Source organism: Limanda limanda, chromosome 16 (genome assembly GCF_963576545.1).
Source record: "Limanda limanda chromosome 16, fLimLim1.1, whole genome shotgun sequence".
NCBI classification, from domain to species: Eukaryota; Metazoa; Chordata; class Actinopteri; order Pleuronectiformes; family Pleuronectidae; genus Limanda; species Limanda limanda.
Window position 1 is genome coordinate 3,245,319 of NC_083651.1, and position 19,897 is coordinate 3,265,215.

At 42.1% G+C, this 19,897-nt stretch overlaps 1 protein-coding gene across 1 annotated transcript in view; it reads left to right on the plus strand.

Annotated features, from left to right (window-relative positions):
* The window catches only part of tmeff2a (transmembrane protein with EGF-like and two follistatin-like domains 2a), a 119,040-nt gene that overhangs the window by 1,822 nt on the left and 97,321 nt on the right, over positions 1-19,897 (plus strand). Inside the window, exon 2 of the mRNA XM_061088930.1 lies at positions 10,112-10,221. Coding sequence (XP_060944913.1) covers positions 10,112-10,221 — 110 coding nt within the window. The remainder of the gene's footprint in view (positions 1-10,111; positions 10,222-19,897) is intronic.

A 19,897-nucleotide genomic window follows, 5' to 3' on the forward strand; every position in this document is an offset into this window, starting at 1 on the left:
TTGCTTTTTAATTACTCTGATCTAAAACAGTTTGAATTCCTCGTTATTCAAACACATGTTTCTCACTAGTACTCGATTTGTTTTTAAAGCGTTTAGAGCTCCAGTTGCCGTCCAGCTCTGATTTGTTGTCGAGACAGTTTTTTTGCCTCAGAGTCGTTCTTCCAGGAATCCACAAGCGAATGTCAATAGCGGTGATTAATGAGCGGATCTGTTGGAACATGTTACATTTCGGTGATTCTCCCTCGTGGTATTTGGACCTCCTGACCTCCGTACCACACTGTAGACTGGGTTTCTGCTGCTGCTGCTGCTGCTGATGGTGGCGATGATTGGTTTGTAATGATCGATAACGGAATACATGCTCCGTCCAAATAACACATTTGCCTACCTCCCCACTTCCTGACACACTCTGGCGTGCATTTCAGCGAAGGCTTTTATCCAACACGCCTTGAGGAAGCTTAAGTGCATGCACTGAGCATCACACACAAAACACTCACACTGACACACACACACACACACACATGCACGCAAACACACGCGCCCGGCCCCATTTGAATTTAATTGAAGACAACAACGGAAAAAGATAAGCCCTCTTCAAGAGTAATTCTCATAATAACAATAATAATAATACAACTGACAGTGATTCCCAGGGCTTATTCATTCACCTGTTCCTCATATCATGCACTTTAACAACAGCGGCCTTGAGTGACAGGTGGGTGATGAGTTCAGTGTCATGACAAGCGGGTACCAGTTTCAGCCGTGGAGCCTTTGAACGAGCGCTGAATGAGATTCTGTTGGTGGAATAAAAACAGATGGACAAAAGACTTGGTGCGACAAAGATTGCCATTCTGTCTGCCTGACATCTGTTGACGGCCGGGAACAAACTGCCACTGAGGGCTCCACTGTTGGAGAATAAGAAGTCATTATAATTAATGCGAAGGGCCAAAGATGCATGAGGATGGATTTTTGAAAAAGAGAAAAATTCTGTTCATTCTCACTACTTGAGCTATTTTGCAGCATAAATTATATTTAGACATGTGGATGCACTGCACAGATTAAATGATGATCAACATTTTATTGATATTGACTCATTTCCTTTATATTGATTGGTAATACCTGGTTGTAGTGGTTGTTAGCACCCAGGTTTCAAGAAGGCTCGGACCTGTTTCTGTTTGGAGTTTGCATGTTTTCTCTTCCTACTCCAGCTTTCTCCCAAAGTCCTCAGGCATGTGTCAGCTTCTCTAAATTGCCCGTAGGTGTGAGCGGTTGTTTCTGTCTGGTCCGGGGTCCTGTCCACAGTGTACCTGCCTCTAACCCACTGTCAGCTGGGACAGGCTCCGGTCTCCTCCTGCAGCAACTCAAAGCATAAGCAGTATATGGCCCAACTAATGAATGTATGAGTACACTGCTTGGTCTGAACCACCAGACTATGTTCCTTTTCAGAATGAGACCGAACCCTATGGCCGTTTCAGCTACATGCTGGAAGTACACATGTATTATACTTCATACTTTTACTATTCAACTTTAAAGGTGCTATATGTAAGTTTTCTCGTGGGATTCTGTGGTGAGTAGAGCACATGAGGTTATAATTCAACCCGTGAACACTGCTACCTCCTCAGGACAGACTGCTAGTTAGCATGCTAACTGTGATAGAGGAAAGGAGTGAAATAGAATCTAAACAATAACTAATGCTAGATTGGTACGTAGACAGACATCGGATATAAAGCAAATCCTTTAAAATATTGCCTTTAAACCCATGTTTAGTGTTTTTTTGGTCAACAGTGGGCATTAGAAAGATAACCACCTCCTGATGGAAATATCTTTGTGTCTGTTTTATCCTGGCCGGGTAGAGCTCAAAGTTTTGTCCTTTTTTTGGCTGCATCAGGAAACAGTGCTGACGAAAGCAGTGAAAGTCACCAGAACAGTCGGGTACGGGCCATAAAACCAAAGTAATGAGCGAGAAGAGGCTGGAGACTCAGTTGAGGGGAACTGCAGAGTCTGTGATTACTCTCTGTAGCTTTATCACTGAGAGTGACCACTTTCACATCCTCATTTCCATTCATTATATACAGATATTGATTAATGCAGCCATAAGGATTTTCTTCTTGAGCCAACATGCTCACACATTAAAATGCATGTAATAGTACTTTCCAAATGCCGGTGTTTCCCGTAGTACATCTTCTGTAAGTGAGCATCTTTTTAAAAAAAAACGATTTACTGTGATTACCACAGTCAAACCATTTTACCCGGTGAGATTTGGTGTGTTATCCTGCCCGGACTTTAATCGCTGCATTTTCTGCTAACAGTCAGCTCATGTCATTTTGACATTGTTTTTATCCACAGAGAAAAACAAGTCGATGCACAGAATGTTAATGTTCCTCTTCTGCCCGATGCCTCCTTAAGTAGCGGTATCACAACTTTTTGACAGATCGTAGTATTTGAGTAGGCGGTACGGATATCTACCCAGAGTTTATTTACCCTGTTGTATACATTACATTTCATGTGAGGGAATTAGTTTGAGGAGGCAACAATCCCCTCTCTACTGAATCCCCTTCGATAGTTAACTCTGAAAGCCCAATGCGATGCTTTGATAGTGGAAGTGACAGGGATAAGCACAGAATATGCAAAGCCCCCTGTAAATCCCATCAAGCAGAGAGAATTACCAGTAGTCTTGGGAGAATTGTCCATCGGCTTTTCGCCAACAGAAAGGGAAAAAGTGCTTCTCTTTTATCCAGGTTCCACGTAACTTAGAGAAAGCAGAAATAGAACAGTATCAGACATAAGATGAAGCAGTATCGGCAAAGGGTAAGGACATGAAAATATACCAATTGATGTTGCTTTATTTTCTGTGCTTAGTGCGAAGTGTGTGCCGAGAGTTATTGTGCCTTTTAATAAGCATAATGGGGGATTAACTATAACTACTTCCTTCCATGACAAACAATTAAAGACCTGTTGCAAAGGTAAAGAAAAAAGAGCCCCCAGCATGAGAAAGGTCAAGAAAGGATGTCTCACCACTGTGGTTGTTCAGCCTTCATTATTAATTTAGCCTGCTTAATTATTGATCAGCACAATGCTTAAAACAGGGGGGGGGGTTAGGGGGTTGGGGGGGGTAAGGACTCTTTGTTCTTCTTAGCGATGTGAAATTCCAGGTAGGTAGGAGGAGAAGCATTTGGCTGACAAGCTCTCTCCTTTAGACAAGTAAGTGCTTCGCTTGCCATCTAAATCGTTAGCATATAAACATTACCTTTTCAATATTTGATGTTTGCCAGCTTGTTTTCGTCAATTATTCAGTTTACTGTAATTTCCTCCTGGAACGACAGGGCATGAGCAGGAAGTGTAAGTTTCCCTGGCCTCTGACACAGTGCAACTCAAGCTGTATCAATGAGCACACATTGGCATTTTACACGGCACACCAGAGGGACATGCCATTATAATATCTGTGCTTATAGTTGGAAGAATAGTTAACGGAGAAGCCTCAGAGAAAAATTAACATCAGACCTTGTGATAAATCCTTATTTACCAGGAAGTGAAACAGGGCTAGCTTTGTGTCCCGTGCTGGATCTGAAACATCTCAGTTATCTCTCTCTCTCTTTTTATCTTTTACCCTCACCCCTCTCTTACTTTCTCTTGTGTTACACATTTCTCGTAGTGTGGACATACCTATGTCTTTAGATCTCCTATTGCTTAAGGGTTTCCTGATGTGTGATAGCAACATGTGTGAGGTGAAACGTCACTTTGTTGTGTATCTTTGGCTAGAAACCTATCTAAAAAATCACGTAACTTCAGCTGACACGTTAGGTATCTATGTCTATAAAAAGAGACAACGTGTCCCCACTTGCTCCCAGCATCCAGAAATGAATCCATAACATCCCAGATCCAAATGCTGCCATCTTGTGCTGGCCACGGAAATAATCAAGTCTATGAAGTAATCATGGTGCGGTTGATTCAAAGCGCCTTATTGCTTTGGCTTCACTTTCTGGGAAGAAGAAGAAGTTAGCTATCTTACTTTATTAATCATGTTAGGTAGCTTCAACTAAAATATTACGCAGCTTTAGCCATCAATCTACGGCAAACATTTTAGCGAACAACGACTCAAATGACTTGTTTCCACCCAATATTTTATCCTTCTAACACAGGTTTGACGTCCGCCCATTTCGTTGCCTTACAAAAATGGCCTATATTAATACTCAGACCTTTTAAAAATCCTGTATCAACATTACTTTTAGACATAATAACAAATAGGGGTGTCAATCTAAGGGGTTTTCTTCAAGGCTCTGAGTTTGAGTTGAGGTTGATTTAACAGTTCTGATTTAACAAATATTCCTCAACCTTATTTTGTACTACTTTATGATACTTTACTTCCAAAACTTGTTCTTGACAAAAAGGCCTAGTTCTAAAATGCTGATCTCTGGCGAGTTCTGCACATTGGAAAAAGCTCCTCTTGAAAGATGATTCTTATTATAGGAATTCTGCTTTGACATGATTTAAAGTGTTGGAGTTTGTTGTTCAAAGTGCTCAATAGAAATGGAAAAAATTTCGCAACGTTTACTTTTCCGAATTGAATTTTTCTTTTGCAACAGAGACATGCTGTCGTTTTGTTTGTATTTTCGTCAGACGGGCACTTTGTAGATGTCAGAGCGGATTTTTCAGCTCTGAAATCGATCCGATGTTGGAGACTGAACAATAACAGTAAATGCTTTGCTTTGTTCACTGGTGAGATGTGGACGTTATAGCTAGAAAACTCTAGTTGTGTGCAGAGCAGGTCAGGGTTTTTGTTGTAAGCTGCTCAACAGGGAAACTGTCTCATTGTATTAACGTTGAGGCCAAAGCAATAATAGAATAATAGAATATACATTTGAAAATCAACTTTTAAACAACACTTTTTAGCTGTTACTTTTACAAACACAATCATTTTAACATTGTCACTCTCCAAATTTGACCAAATCTCCCTTTCATTACCTGAAAATGAACTAATTTTGTGAATCTGAACAGATTTTTAATTACAATTCGTTTAAATAAATATTAATGCTGATGTCTTTCAAATGTATGTAGAATTCAAAACAGCTTCCATACAGAATCTGAAAAGGGATTTTACTAATGGATAACACTCTTAAGGTTTAAAGATGTGCAATCCCAAGGATAAAAAACTTGTTTGCATTTAAGCATGATCGTGTGTCATGAATTACTTTGAACATTTTTCAGAGTATTGTTTTACCAAGGCCAACAACTGACAATACAACAAATCACCTCTCAGGTTCTACCACTACTTTTAATCTATATTTCTACAGAGGCTTTATATCTTCAACAAAAGCTCATATGTTACTTACATCCTTGTCAACACTTTGCAGAAACATCTATTTGTTTCATGTGAGTATAGACAAAGTGCACTTCTTTCTTTTTATCTACAATTCTTATAGCACTATAGTTCATAAGACAACAAGGATGACTCCATCGGAAAATAAATTCCTCTGAGGTATTACTTGTAAGTGCGTTCTTGTTTACTGCCGATGTCCAAGCTTCACATCTGTTTCTTGGTAAAGACGACAGTTTGATGGCACGAGGCGAAGCTACATTCTCTCTGTTCCCTTTTATTTAAAAACACAATTGCCTTTTGTCCATGTGTTTGTTTTGCACAGCCGGCTGCCCAGGAACGCTGGGGAAAAAAAAAAAGCTACGGTATCACACCATCAAATTAGTAGCTTGAAATCATTTCTAAAAAATAATAGAGAAAGCCTTTTTTCAAAGAGTACCAGCTGGTCGGACAATTGTCTAATATTTTCCAATCATGCGTATTCACCTTCCCAGTAGTATGATTGTTTTGGTAGTAATGTCTCTCTCCAGTGATCTACTGGAGAGAGACATTACTACCAAATTTGAATTTGTTATTTGTTATTTGACATTGAGACCTTTACCAGGTGTGAATGGAACAGAGGGCGTCATGCTGGGGTGGCGATAAACTTAGGAAGAAAGTATCAAGACATGCCGCTGAAGTTTCCTTGAGTCACGTCTCACCTGCTCTTGGTGAGCTTTTAATAATAATGAAGCCAGAGAAAAATCGCTATGAGATCAGGCAGGAGATTCCTATTCATTCTGGAGCTACTTGGTTAAATAAGCTCAGTAAAATAATGTTTATTATACTTGAAATGATTTCTAAAAAAGAATAGAGAAACCTTTTTACAAAGAGTACAAGCTGGTCGGACAATTGTCTAATATTTTTCAATCATGCGTATTCACCTTCCCAGTAGTATGATTGTTTTGGTAGTAATGCCTCTCTCCAGTGATCTACCAACATGCCAGTTACCCGGGTGACAATTGTTTTTTGTGGCTGTCCCAATTGCCTTGCATGGTTCTTTGGGTCGAGGGCCTTGTTTCATCCGAGCCTCTCGTGTCACTGTTCTTGGCTCGATTGCACTTTACGGTCACTCGGAATCTCGGCAAATAGCAGGTTGGTTTTTAGCCTGGGCTTCTCGTCCTCTGGGGGTATTATTATTATCTCCTGAGAGGTTGTTGCATACCAAGGAGGGCTGTTAGAAGTGGAGAAGGGCGCGGGTTATTACAGTGAAGTTACAGAAGGTTGTGAGTCTCAGTGTCAGATTATAATAATAACAACGTATCTGTGGACAGAAAATAGCAGTGTAGACTCTCGGGCCCGTAGTATGGACGTTGGAGTGCAAAGTGCAGGACACAGCGATTATGTCTGAGTCTGGTGATTAAACTCTTCTCATAAAGAGTCCACACCGGCAAAAGTGACCTCTTTTATGTGCTTCATTTTGAGTTTCATTGAACTTTTTATTCGAGTAGAGCACTTATGAGGTTTTTGTCTCACTGGCACCTTTAACACTCCCGTGGATTAAAAATATAACAGTGGTTTACAAAGTGCTGGAGGTGATTATTATTCAAACAGTAAAACTTTGAATTTATTCTTCAGTTGCTGTTGCTGTGATGGGTAGTGCTTGATGACTGTTATTTGAATTTGTTATTTGTTATTTGACATTGAGACCTTCACCAGGTGTGAATGGAACAGAAGGCGTCATGCTTGGGTGGAGATAAACTGAGGAAGAAAGTATCAAGACATGCTGCTGAAGTTTCCTTGAGTCACGTCTCACCTGCTCTTGGTGAGCTTTTAATAATAATGAAGCCAGAGAAAAATCGCTATGAGATCAGGCAGGAGATTCCTGTTCATTCTGGAGCTACTTGGTTAAATAAGCTCAGTAAAATAATGTTTATTATACCATAGACTGTATATAAAGACGAACGACACGTCTCCACTTCCTGCCACTCTCCAAGAAATGAAGCTGAACTATCCGGGGTAGGAACACTGCCGTCTTTGGCACTGGAAGGAAAGGAGTGATTGGTGGATGGAGTCGCTGGTTGTGAGGTCTCGCCAATAAACGCACTCGACCAATTGCAAATCCATCTCAGCTGCCAATCACGACATCTCACCCCACTTTTGTAGAAACAAATAACGACATATCTTACTCTTTGTGATGAGAACAACCTAAAAATGACAGAAACCATCTTTGAGATAAATGTATTTGACACTTTGGTTTGACTTTGTGGTTTGGTCCATGTCCCGTCCACTAACATGCAGGAGGTGGTTTTATGACTCGTACTGCAGCCAGCACCCAGGCTTTGTTTTTGGGGAGCTGTCACATCATCTATCTTTGTATTCAGTCTCTGGTTTGTCTCTCCACTGGAAGGACAGATACAGTTTTAAAGGTTCTTAGTGAGACACCAGTAAAAGGACACTGGATGTTACATCAAATATAACATCCATTGACTTTTTATGCTCACATGATCCCAGTCACATATCGGTTAAAATGCACATATAGTTTTAATCGATAAAACAATTTTATCACAAGGCCACAAAGCATGAAACGGGACAAACACAGCAACCCCCCCCCCCTCCACTGTTCATCTTTGAGCATCAAATATGAGCCTTTTGATGTTCATCCTCAGTTTCCAAATACAAATTCCCCATGCCTTCTGGGCTTGACTTTACAATATTTGTCACATGTATTACAAACTAACTAGCATTTAAATAAATGTTAAAACCTCAAAGCTGCTGTTCAAGCTCAAGTTTCGGCTAATTGCATTAATCAAGGTCACATTAATGCCTTTTACATATTGTGTTGACCATCAATATCCAGTCATCTGATCGGGTGAAGCACAGAGTTGTGGACTTCACTTCAACTTCACGCTAAGGATGAAACACATTACACTGCGTTAACTTGTCTCGCGATTCTAATTGCACAATGACCTCATTAAGATGGCTCTTAGTTACTGAATTGACAAAATAGTATGAATGTGTGTTTTTATTCCGTATCGTCACGCCCACAGGGACAAGCTCATTTTGAGACATTTAGCCCCAGGCGATTGCTTTGATTCTTAAAATTGCAACAGCTTTATTATTATTATCAACAGTGGCGTAAACATAACTGGAGATCCTATTATCTCAATGCAGAAAGTCCCCGCAGCTGTATAAATTGTCCCATGACACGAGCATGACCTGCAATTTTGCTTTGCATATGTGAGGACTTAGAACTGTATTAAGCCTATATAAGCGTTGGTGTATCAGTAGAGCTTTACAGCCTTTTAGAGCTCATGGGACAGATTTTATAGTCACATGGAAACGCTTGACTGTTAATGCTAAGCTCTTCAGAGTATAAACCAAAGGAGAATCAGAGAAGTCTTCTATCGGGACGACACACAAATGGCATCTTTCATTTTGAGAGCTGGACTTACTGACACGTTCAGATTTCTGAATGCTTTCACTCAAAACCCTTCGCTTGCACTCAAACGTCCATCTTAAGCTCTTCTCCTTGTACTCATTCTGCTTCTGTGAATGCTGTTTGATTTTTTTTTTTTTTGTACAATTTATCTGAGAAACACAAGGTTCATGGGCACAGAAGCATTGTGAGCACGAGGAGAGCAGTGGAATCCGGTGGGCGGGAAATTAGTCCAAGCAACAAAACATCAATGCGAGTGGATTGGAGTGAGATCATTAAATCTGAATGTGAAATCAATAAGTCCTGCTCTTAAACTGAAAGACTACACTCGTGAATAAAGATAGGAAAAAGAAACACACACATATTTTATATGGTCGGGTCACTTCATGTTAGTTATTCATTATACAAATCAAAACAGTGTATGTTTAGTTTTTCATTAGATTTCCTGTTGTGCTGCTCTTAGGTTAACTGGGAAAATCTCCTCAGTGTCACATCACAATGAGTTGGAGCTGTGAGTTTTATTCACACAACAGACATCAACTTTCCTGCTTTCACCTTGACAGTAGTGAGATTAAACCGAATGAATAAACAGGGGCCACAAGGACGAATCAAAGTACTTCAACAAGGAACATCTCCCGGTGTGTGTCAGCTGGAATGTGGTTAAATTTAGACTCATGTACTTTGAAATGCAAAAAGCCTACAAGCACATGGGGTTGTTTTTTTTTTTTTATGTGTGTAAACAATCAGTTCAGACAGACTAATGGCCCTGAGCTGAGTCTACCGTCTGGGGCCCATGTGACTCTGTGATTTGATTCGGAATGCTTTGTTGGAGTCATTTGAGATCCCTAACGCAGCCTGAATCGGATCAAGTCCCAGGTTTGCTTCTCCAGGACAACGCCCCGGGAGTCAACCTCGTTCTACGCAGACGACGGTTAAAAAAACAACGACCTGAGTAAACGTGTGTTCGGAGAGAGCGTGGTGAATACGGATGCTTCCATGCAGCGCACACAAAACCACGGCACGGCCTCTGCGGTCAGCAGGTGTCGGGTCTATTGAGCACATGTGGGATATTTTGGTCAGACATATTAGACAGCGCCCCCCCCCGCCATCATCAACAAAACACCAATCTCTTGTTCCTCTCACCGGGAGAGACAGAGACTAGTGCTTTTAAAAAAATGCATTCTATCATCGTGCTGGGCTCTGGCTTTGTCTTTTTAAAGCGTCCCAGCGTGTGATCACAGAGCACACCGTGCTGGGGCAGCTGTGACTAATGGCAGAATCTCATTATGAAAGAACCTGATTGGAGCGCAGGTTGGAAATGTGCTTCAAGGGCTTAATAGAGAAACATGTAGTCACTGTTGTTTTTGTTTTCTTTGGTCCTGCAGGTTTCGATGACCGGGACACGGACCTGTTCTTGTGCGACACCAACACGTGCAAGTTCGACGGCGAGTGTCTACGAATCGGGAACATGGTGACGTGCATTTGTGACTTCAAGGTAAGACTCGTGCTTTTTTTTATGTTTCTTCTTATTACCGCGACTATTCCCCCGAGCAGGGATTGTCATAGCATATAGCAACTGTAACTTGGCTCTTTTTATAGCCTTTTCGGTTCAAACCACAGAACACAAGAGAGAAAACAAGTGTAAGAAATTACTCAACTGCCTTTATTTGCTCTAATAAAACATCGAGTCATTAGCATGTATTCTCTTTCTTCTTGGTTTGGTTTATTGGCGGGTGGCAACCGACGTCGAGGTGCATTACCGCCACTAAGTGAGTGTTACATGAAAGCTCATTTGATTAACTGACTTTATATCGGAGCCACTGAAAAAACGCTGGATTCTGATTGGCTCGTAGGTGCAGATGAACAGTGATAGTATCAACAACAGAGAAACAGGAAATCTTAGATATGCATCTGAAGGACTTGGACCGAAAACTGTCAATGGACGAAATTCTGTGATGTGGGCGTCTGCTTTCTCCAAACGCCATAAATGTTTGATCTCAACACAAGATTTTTCAATAAAGACATATGTTGGTGTTTAGATATCAAGTGGGATTCAGAGAGCTTAAACGTGCTCTTGAATATGGAAAATAACATAAAGAAATACATAATCTTGCACAGCATATATGGATGAACACGTCGGGTTGAAAGGTGACGACCTGTATGATAAACCTGATCGAAGTCCATCGTCGTGATTGGACTAGATTATCCCTCCAGGCCTGAGTTTACAGCTCCGTGCCCTCGACCTCCGTCTGAAACCGATGAGGCCGAAAGGCTCGGTAATGGCATAAATCTTGGATATTATGTCGTTCTTGATTATGACTCACACTTAACGTTTACGGCCAGGCCCTGTAATAAAAAATATAAAAAAAAGCCGGCAAACCAGTCGGCCGAGTATTGATTCGTGTATAACGTTTTATGAGCTTTGCTGACTAATACGCTATATGCAGAGGCCCCGGAGATAAACCGGCGAGATCCGAGGAGCGAGCATATGTTCTCATCCGTCGCTTTTATCAGCGCGTCATCAGCGCAGGCGGCACGACGCGGGCTGACACTCGATTGGTCACCAGCTTTTATCTCAATTTCCTACTTCCCTGGGAGCAAACATTAACCGAGGCGCACGGATAAATGACATTACTGCTCCATTCCTCTCTCAGGAGATCTCACACCGATACCGGCGGGGCTGTGTTCTCAGTAAAGAGCAGGTCAGAGCACAAATGTCTGACTTAATACCACAAGTCTGAGGTCAACGCTGGTATACATCCTGTGCTTGTTGTTGTTAGAGGTTCCCGATGTTAGTGTCTTTAGTTCATCAGTCGACATAAACACGACCTTCTCCGCCCCGCGACTGTTACAGCGCTCTAAATAATCAGTCACTCCCAATCAGTGTCAGATACATGGGTCCAGGATCTCCCTCCAGTTGGCAGTCGGTCCACAGGCCTGCCAGCAGAGACATGAAAGTTGCATGAGCTCGGCTTGGTTTCCCTTGTTCCGACAGAACCCACGGTTGTATGCGCACACACACACACACTGTCACACACTGAAGAAAAACCCCAAGGAAGAGACACGCAAGGGGGCTTTGTGAAGAGGAAGTGAGTTTGATGTGGTGGAATCAATGGACACTATTCATTGCCAAGATGCATTAGATCCGCCTCACACTGACTCGTGGAAGAGCCAAGACTTCCCCCTCGCTAACTGGAGTCAAACCGCCGCTAGAGCAACATGTTCCGTCTCTCACACGAAGGGAACGCGCCGCTTTTATTTGTCAACTAGCATCACGCCCTGACTAATCACGTAGCATTTCTTCGTAATTCATTTCACAGTCGCTGCTGGGGAAGCTATTGTTGCCGGTTGGGTTTTGTTAATGTCAGGTCACAGGGCTGATTCCCGAAGGGGTAGTCCATTCTAAAAATATGTGCGCTCATGGCGCGCTGTGAAACACTTAAACGGAAACTGCTCACCAAAGGGTAAATGGCACATTTTATTGCTTTCTGTAATGGTGCTTTGTGATGTATTGTTAATGTCGGGAGTCACTGGTGGAAGGATTTCTCCAAACTACACACAAACTGTACATCAGGCTCCGATTTTCCTTTTTAAAATGTCAAACTTTTTTGTGGTGACCACATTTCTATTATCACTTTTCCACTTTGACATTCAAATTCAAGGAAGTAAGAAAATAATTACATGCATATACATAAAAATGTGCATAATTTCTTGTTCACATTTTACCTTCACTGCTAGAAGTTTTACATTATTGCAGTTTTTATGCAGGAGACATTAATCTTAAACATTTAATGACAAGTAGTTGGATAGAATTCTAACAAAACACACATTTTCCAAGTATCTACCCTTCTATGTCACCAGTTGTAAAGTATAAGAGGAAATATGAATCTACAGTCACAGTGTGTTACTGAGCTAACACCAACCTAATATTATTTCTTCAATGAGCATCTAAGTTAATATTCCACATTGTTAGAGAACTGCTTTTTTATTCCATAAGAAACACAAACTTAAAAATCCCAGGCCTTGATATTACTAACAATAGTTTCTACTTAAGCAAACAGCCGTGGGCTGAAGTGTTTTTAGAAGTTTGTCCTCGTGGTTTGGTAAATTGCTTGAGGAGTTTCCACAGTGAAGAAACGATGTTATTGAATTGTGAATGCTGCTCACAGTAATATTCCACCAGGTCAAGCAGTTCTTCAGCCGTTAGAGAGGATCAGAATCCTAATAATAAAAAGAATCATGTTTTTATTTAATATTATATATTATTGTTTATATTCAAATAATAGTTGTATGAAATACATGAAGATATCCTAGAATCTTGGTTTATTTGTGTAAGTGAATGACTTTGATAGTCTGTCAAACATTAGTCGTAGTTTAAATGGCTAACAGTAAAAAAAAATGAAATATAGAAATTAATACACAAGGTTGGAGGAGAAAAACAGGATCTGGCTGCACAGTAACTCTTTCTGAAAGGTTCCAGGCACAGAGCTCTGTGTGGAGCCGTGGGTGAGACGCAGCTCGTTTGTTTACGAGTTGGACTTCACATCGCCGTGCGTGCTGAGAGAGCGCCCGGCGCTTAGGGAGATTCCTGCAGGAGATGTTTGCAGATGAATTGGAGGCAGATGTTAACACAGCAGATGCAAGTGATGAGACGGGTCATTTGTGCCAGGATCACTTACATCTCAGTGCGGTCGACTGCAGGCCTGAGTCGGATTGAGCACACATGTCAATAAAAAGAAGTACAAGGAAGTTCATAACGCCTGAGTTAAGCCTGGTCTGTTGTCAGGATGTAGAGATATGATGCCGTCAGAGAGCATGTGGCCTCAGGGGATATCTTCAGGTTTCACTACAGAATGATGCCTTCTTGTTTTGAATGTTTGCCAGAATCAACAACCACTCGTAGTTAATTGTGTTTCTGACATTTCAGGTCCCTCGCTGGCTCATTATGACTCATCATTGTCAGATTCCTCAGTCTCTGTGTCTATGTCTAATAACAAGCACACTATATGGACAAAAGTATTGGGACACACCTCTTAATCATCAATTTCAGAAGTTTCATTCAGTCACATTGTCAGTTGTTGCAATTCCAGTGAAGTGGAAACTTAATGCATCAGCTTACTAAGACATTTTGGACATTTCTATTCTTCCACCTTTGGGAATGGACCTTTTCTGTCCCAGCATGACTCTGCCCCAGTGCACAAAGCAACAAGGTCCTTAAAGGTGTGGTTGGGTGAGTCTGGTGTGGAGCACAGAGCCCTGACCTCCAACCCATCAGACACCTTCGGGATGAACTAGAAGGAAGATTGCAGTGTCTATTATAGCTGCAAAAGGGGACAACTCCAGCCTATGGATTCAGAATTGGATATCATATATACCTTTGTCCATATGGTGTATCATATCTTTGTGGTTGTTGTTGTGTTTGTGATGTGGAGTCACGACAGATAAATCAATCAATTCAAGTGCCCTTGAATCATGATTGACCAGAATTACACTCTAATTTGCATGGTGTCCTTTAAATGACTGACAAATATTACTACAAATAAATTCCATTATCCCACTAATAAAGTGCGATCGTAGCGCAGGTGTCAGGAGGGAGGGTTCACCCACATTTAAAAAGAGGCACCATGCGCAATGTTCTACCTACACACAGTGTGCGAGCATGAGGACGTTTTTGTGTGGCAATTAAATTTAAATGAAAAGATCATAAAATCTGTGTAACAGAGAATTGGATGTCTGTGTTTCTTTCGGTTGTTTTGAAAACAGCTCTTCAGATTTCACTTTATGCTTCTTCTTCAAATGTCGCGTTAAAACATCACAGATGCCGGGATTAAAGTTCTCCGACGCTACCATGGATTTTCTATCAATTGGATTCCAGAGAGGCCGTGTATTAGATTAGTGTAGATCTGAAGGAGGGAGGAAGAGAGAGAGTGGGGACGGGGGGGGGGAGGCTGTGACACGGTGAGCCCGGACGGCTGCAGGAAACCGTGAGATGCAGAACGCAGGCGATTCCAAAGGTACAGAGACAGTGAAGGCAGCACGAGTCTCTGTGCACGTGATGTCTGTCGTCTCTCTGCAACAAAGATGGAGGCAGTGAGATGTTCTCCCTCTGCACATGAAGTTTAAGATCGGGTGGGTGGTCCGATGAATGAATGAGAGGTCTGACTCACTGACTCTACACAGACGTGAATGAACCGCTGGGCGACAGGACGGATGTTGTTGTGTTCACGCTGGATTTAAGCGCTGGTTCGCAAACTAGGGAAAATTTGCACAGTATCACTTTAAATCATTTATTTTACCAAAAAAAAACCTGAAAAATTTAAAGGACTGAAAGAATAAGCAAATAAAGTACAAATAAAAGAAATAAATCAAACAGAAAAAGCACGGTTAACAAACAAAGCGTTATCTTTGTCTACACTATGGGGCGGCTGTTTTCACAGGTTTTTAAAAAACCTTTACAAGTTAAATGTTACTTCTTGTTCTGTGTGAAGATATATTTGCTTATTTTCGGTAATGTTTCCCTCATTAAATATTTTTTTATCACATTAAATACAGCAAATGGAACCTGTTCACTTTTCAATCCCCTCTCTAGGAAACCACTCTCTAAACGGAGAAGCACACAAACGTCCCGACCGCACTCAAACGATCTCAATGGGTTAAATCAAAAATCTAATCTGATGCTTCTGCTCGTGACATAATTGGAACGTATGTAAATAGAGATCACATGATAGTAGCATGTACAGTAGTCACAAGCAGACACTGTCCCCTGATACATTCAGCATTAAGATGCTTTGTTCAGCCACTGCAGTTTAATATATATATATATATATATATCTTTATTTTTATTATTATTAGGACATTCATTAGGTATCGTTTACATATAGACAAATACAAAATATTCCATCCGCTAAAGACTGAATCTTACCTTATGCAACTCTAAGACTGTTGGGGGTTTATTTGAAATCCATTTTTAGTGAAAGACATTTACAAGAAGCCAAGGTTAATACCTTCAGCAATCTTGATTTGTGAATGCGGCATTTCTAAGAGTCAAACTGGATCTGAGTCTAGTTCTTTATTAAAAATCAGATTGAACTTTATAACCACTTTTGCACAGACAGTCTGTATAAAGGTGTCAACGTCTCTACTTCCAATTAACACACACGGCCTATTTCTTAGTCGACGGGATATCTGAAGGCGATGCAGATCCTTTGATCTTTTACATATGGATATATTACTAACACTTGTTCCTATGATATCATCTATCTCTACGTATTTTGTAGAGTATGTTTTCAATTTTGTTATTGCTCCATCGTCTCCAGCTGCTTGTTTGAAGTGGCTGCTCTCTCGCTGCTTTGACCTCAGATTGCTCACTTGCTATCCAACGCCAGGAGCCGTCTAATGTTTGGAGTTGTGACGGCCGGAGCTCTCTTTGCTCCGAGAGAGAGAGGATGAGAGCTAATGTGGCTTCATGTGAGATGTTGATGTGCGGGTGTGTGGGGAGGGGAGGGGAGTGGGGGGGGGGGCAGGATGTGTGAAAGCATTTTGAAACACATTTTTCTAAAAAAACGCACGCAGCCCACAAAACACTTGAGTGCTCCTCAAAACTGCTGAAAACACAACACGGCCCAGCCTCTCTCCAACTCTCCTGACGCACACAGACACACAAACTTTGAGACTGTCAAATCGCGGAATGTGTTCTATGTTTACACCCGAGCGCACACACACTCACACACACACACACACACACACACTCACACACGTCTCACACAGGCCCAGGTGGTACGACACCAGCCTCTGATGCAGACCCCATTCCATATATTTGCATTCATTTATCATGCTTTCATCTGAGGCCATGTGAACGGACTGGGACTGAGATTCGGAGGAATGTTGAACCTCCTGTTTCCCCCCCCGATGCAATGTGTAGTGGATACACACACACACACACACAGGCTGTAGGAGAGCCAGCGCTGTCGATGGTGATAAACACTCATCTGATTTTTTAAAGGAAGACGTGAAATGCCAAACTGATCTCAGGGTTACTTATCAGGTTTTTATAGATATATATTAAACGGAGCCTTTATGAGGCGGTGAAGTCTGAGGCCCGGTATCGAACCTGCTGCCGCTGAGAGACGACTTCAGGGCCGCACTGTGTCGCTCGTCAGCGTCTCGTGTGCGTCTGTTGTTCACACGGAGAACGTGTCTGCTGCTGCAGAGCTGCTGCATCAGGCTCCTGCTTCTGTGTTTCTCCTCAAGGACTCTCCAGTTCGGAGGTGTGCGTTTTCCACTCGCTGCAATAACAATAAAATGCTAAATGAATAGATTCAGTCAACAGGAACTGAAAAGAAGTGTAGCAATAATTTATAGCTTCTCACAGATTCGACAGATAGGCATCGATACAATGGGGAATGATAATTTTTGTATTCAGCTTGAACCTTTAGTTAAGTGACAGAAACAATGGAGCCTTTCCTGTTCAAACAAAGGATGCTGCATATGTTTACTCTGGGATGTTTGATGATTGTCATATATCCTCAATGAGAATATATTATTCTCTTGACCGCATAATCACATGTAAAAGCAGAATTTATGTTTGGATAATATAAAGAGAAATAAGAATATGGCAAAGTTATGCTGGACAATTTGTGGTGTTCTGTGGTAGGTGAGGCCAATTGAATACTCTGTTGTTTTTAGCCAAGCAAATAAATGTATTCCTCCTTTCACAATAAGATAAACACTGGAATGTTTCATTACCTCTTACCCCTCCATTGCATCTGCACACCGCCTGTTGCTACCTCCATCCTCCCATTTGTCTTTTTCCAATTACCGTGGCTGTGCCGTGCACTGTGGTCCGCCGGCTGGATCCTCTGTGCCTGCAGCAGAGTGGAGGGCACTTCAGGTGCGTTAGCCAAGTTTCTAAAGTAACATTTTAAGTTCTTTGAGGAAGGACGAGTGACATTCTCCTCCGATATAATAGAGTGAGGCGGCAGAGTGCTTTATATCTCGACGCCTCTGCACGCTGTAACCAAAAGGATCCTTGTTGCCGAACACCACCTGTGAGAAAATAGGTTTGCCTCCTTGTAATTTGGGTCAAGTAATTGTCCAGGCTCTTGCATCTGTTTGAGCCGAGGGTCTCTGTGGTGCGGTGCCGCCGCCTCCTCTCTTTGCATGATGAATATACCAATTAAAATCAGCGCGGCACAGGAGGTGAGTCTGCGAGCCGCGTGTTGGTGCTGTGAGGATGTGAGCGCGTGCGGCTCAGACAAAGCCAGCGATAATGAAGGAATTACATATTGGACACATGCAGGTCTGTTGCGTGGGGCGAGCTGTTGATATAATTTAACATGTGCTGTTTTGTTCTTATTTACCAGACTTTTGCTTTTTCCTTTTTGACACGGATTATTTAAAGTCAGCTTTAAACAGCATGTGCAAGCACGGAGGAGAAGTCTGGATGATTAGCGAGACCAACGAGGAGCTGAGTTGTTGCGATGCGTGTGGAGAAGATTCTGAGTTTACTGAAAAAGTGTTTGTGTGCTGTAGGGCTGGGCGATTTTTCGATCCCGATTCGGGATCGCGATAAAATTTCGATCGATTTCGATTATCTCCTCGTGACATGTATTCGATCTCACGTGGCAAAAGTAAGCGCAACAACAGTGTCGGAGTCTGCCGGCTGCCGGCTGCAGTAAGGACACGACACGCCCCCTTCCCATCGTGAGAGTAGCTGCAGTTGCGAGAGAGAGAACAAGAGAGAACAAAGTTGGAAAAAGGAGAAAAAATGAGTGAAACTGAAGTCGGGGACAGCGAAAATAATGCCGAATGTGAGAGCGACATCCCTACATCACCCGGAACCGAAGACATTTTCGAAAAAAAGCGTAACGCGACGTCAGTTGTGTGGACGTGGTTTGGATACGGCTAAAAGGACGAGGAGCAGACGAAGCCGGCGGTCGGTACCAGCCAGGACGGGAAACACCACAAACCTTTTCAATCACCTGAGACGGCTCCATCCCAGTGATTACACAGAGAGTTTGACTCTGCAGGCTCAAGTTTGCACGACACCAAACAAAGAGACAGGCAAGACCACTACGTCCCCCGTTAGCATCGCTAACGTTAGCGATGCTATGTTAGCAAAACAACAGTCCATCCAGTAGTGTTTTGCAGCCATTGCCCCATATGAAAACAATCGAAGTGGGGAAAAAATATAACGAGCCCTATAACTTATTGCTTAGCTATAGATATGATGCCCCTGAGCTCAGTGGAGAGGGACGGCTTCAGGAAACTGATCAAAAACTACATATCGTGTTAAGAATCGAGATCGATCGATATGGAAAAACATATCGTGATAACATTTTTTCCCATATCGCCCAGCCCTAGTGTGCTGGGAATTTTGTTTTAATTCCCTGGTGAGGAAATAGACCATCAGACTGAGTGATCAATTCAATGATATCAAAGTATTTAATTAATGGTCAAGAAAACAATTTACAGAGAATAGAGTTGAACACAAACAGAGTTTCTGAGTGAACACTTGGCCAAGTGGGACCGGGCTGTCAACACCACTGCAGGTTTGGAAGGTCTGACCATTTGGCAGAGACAGATGCCAAATGCCAAAAGACAAATGCCTAGTCTGACGGTCACTACGTCATCTTCAGATACCACGCGAAGATGACGAGTTCAGTGGTTGGAACCTATCAGAGAAGAGGCATCAGCATCCACTTCCTGAGGGAATAGACATTAGAACATCAAATAGTCCCAAGGCCATCTATGGCTAAACTAACAGACGTCTACTGGTATCAGGCAGACGCAAACATTACGTAGAATTCAGAGAGATGTTCTTCAGGTCATTCCACCTGTACTTTGAGCATAGTTATGTAAGAACAGAATGATTGTGTTACATTACAAAGAGGACAGTTAGATTCAATAATTTCCATGACACTTTTCTCCCGTGTTTGTGATGCTGCTGCATGTGCAGAGTTGTGGAGGGTGAGGTGACATTCCTTTGTTCCTGGAGAGGTCAGGAGCACCGGGCTCGTTTGTCTCCTCCTCCTCCTCCCGGGAGGTCTCTCCGTCCACACTCGTCTCCCAGGGGGGTTTCATCATATTCTTATTAATGTCAAGTCTGCACCGTGATCATTGTTGTTGCATTTTCGTTAATGTTGTGTTTTACTGACTGAGTGATTTATCAC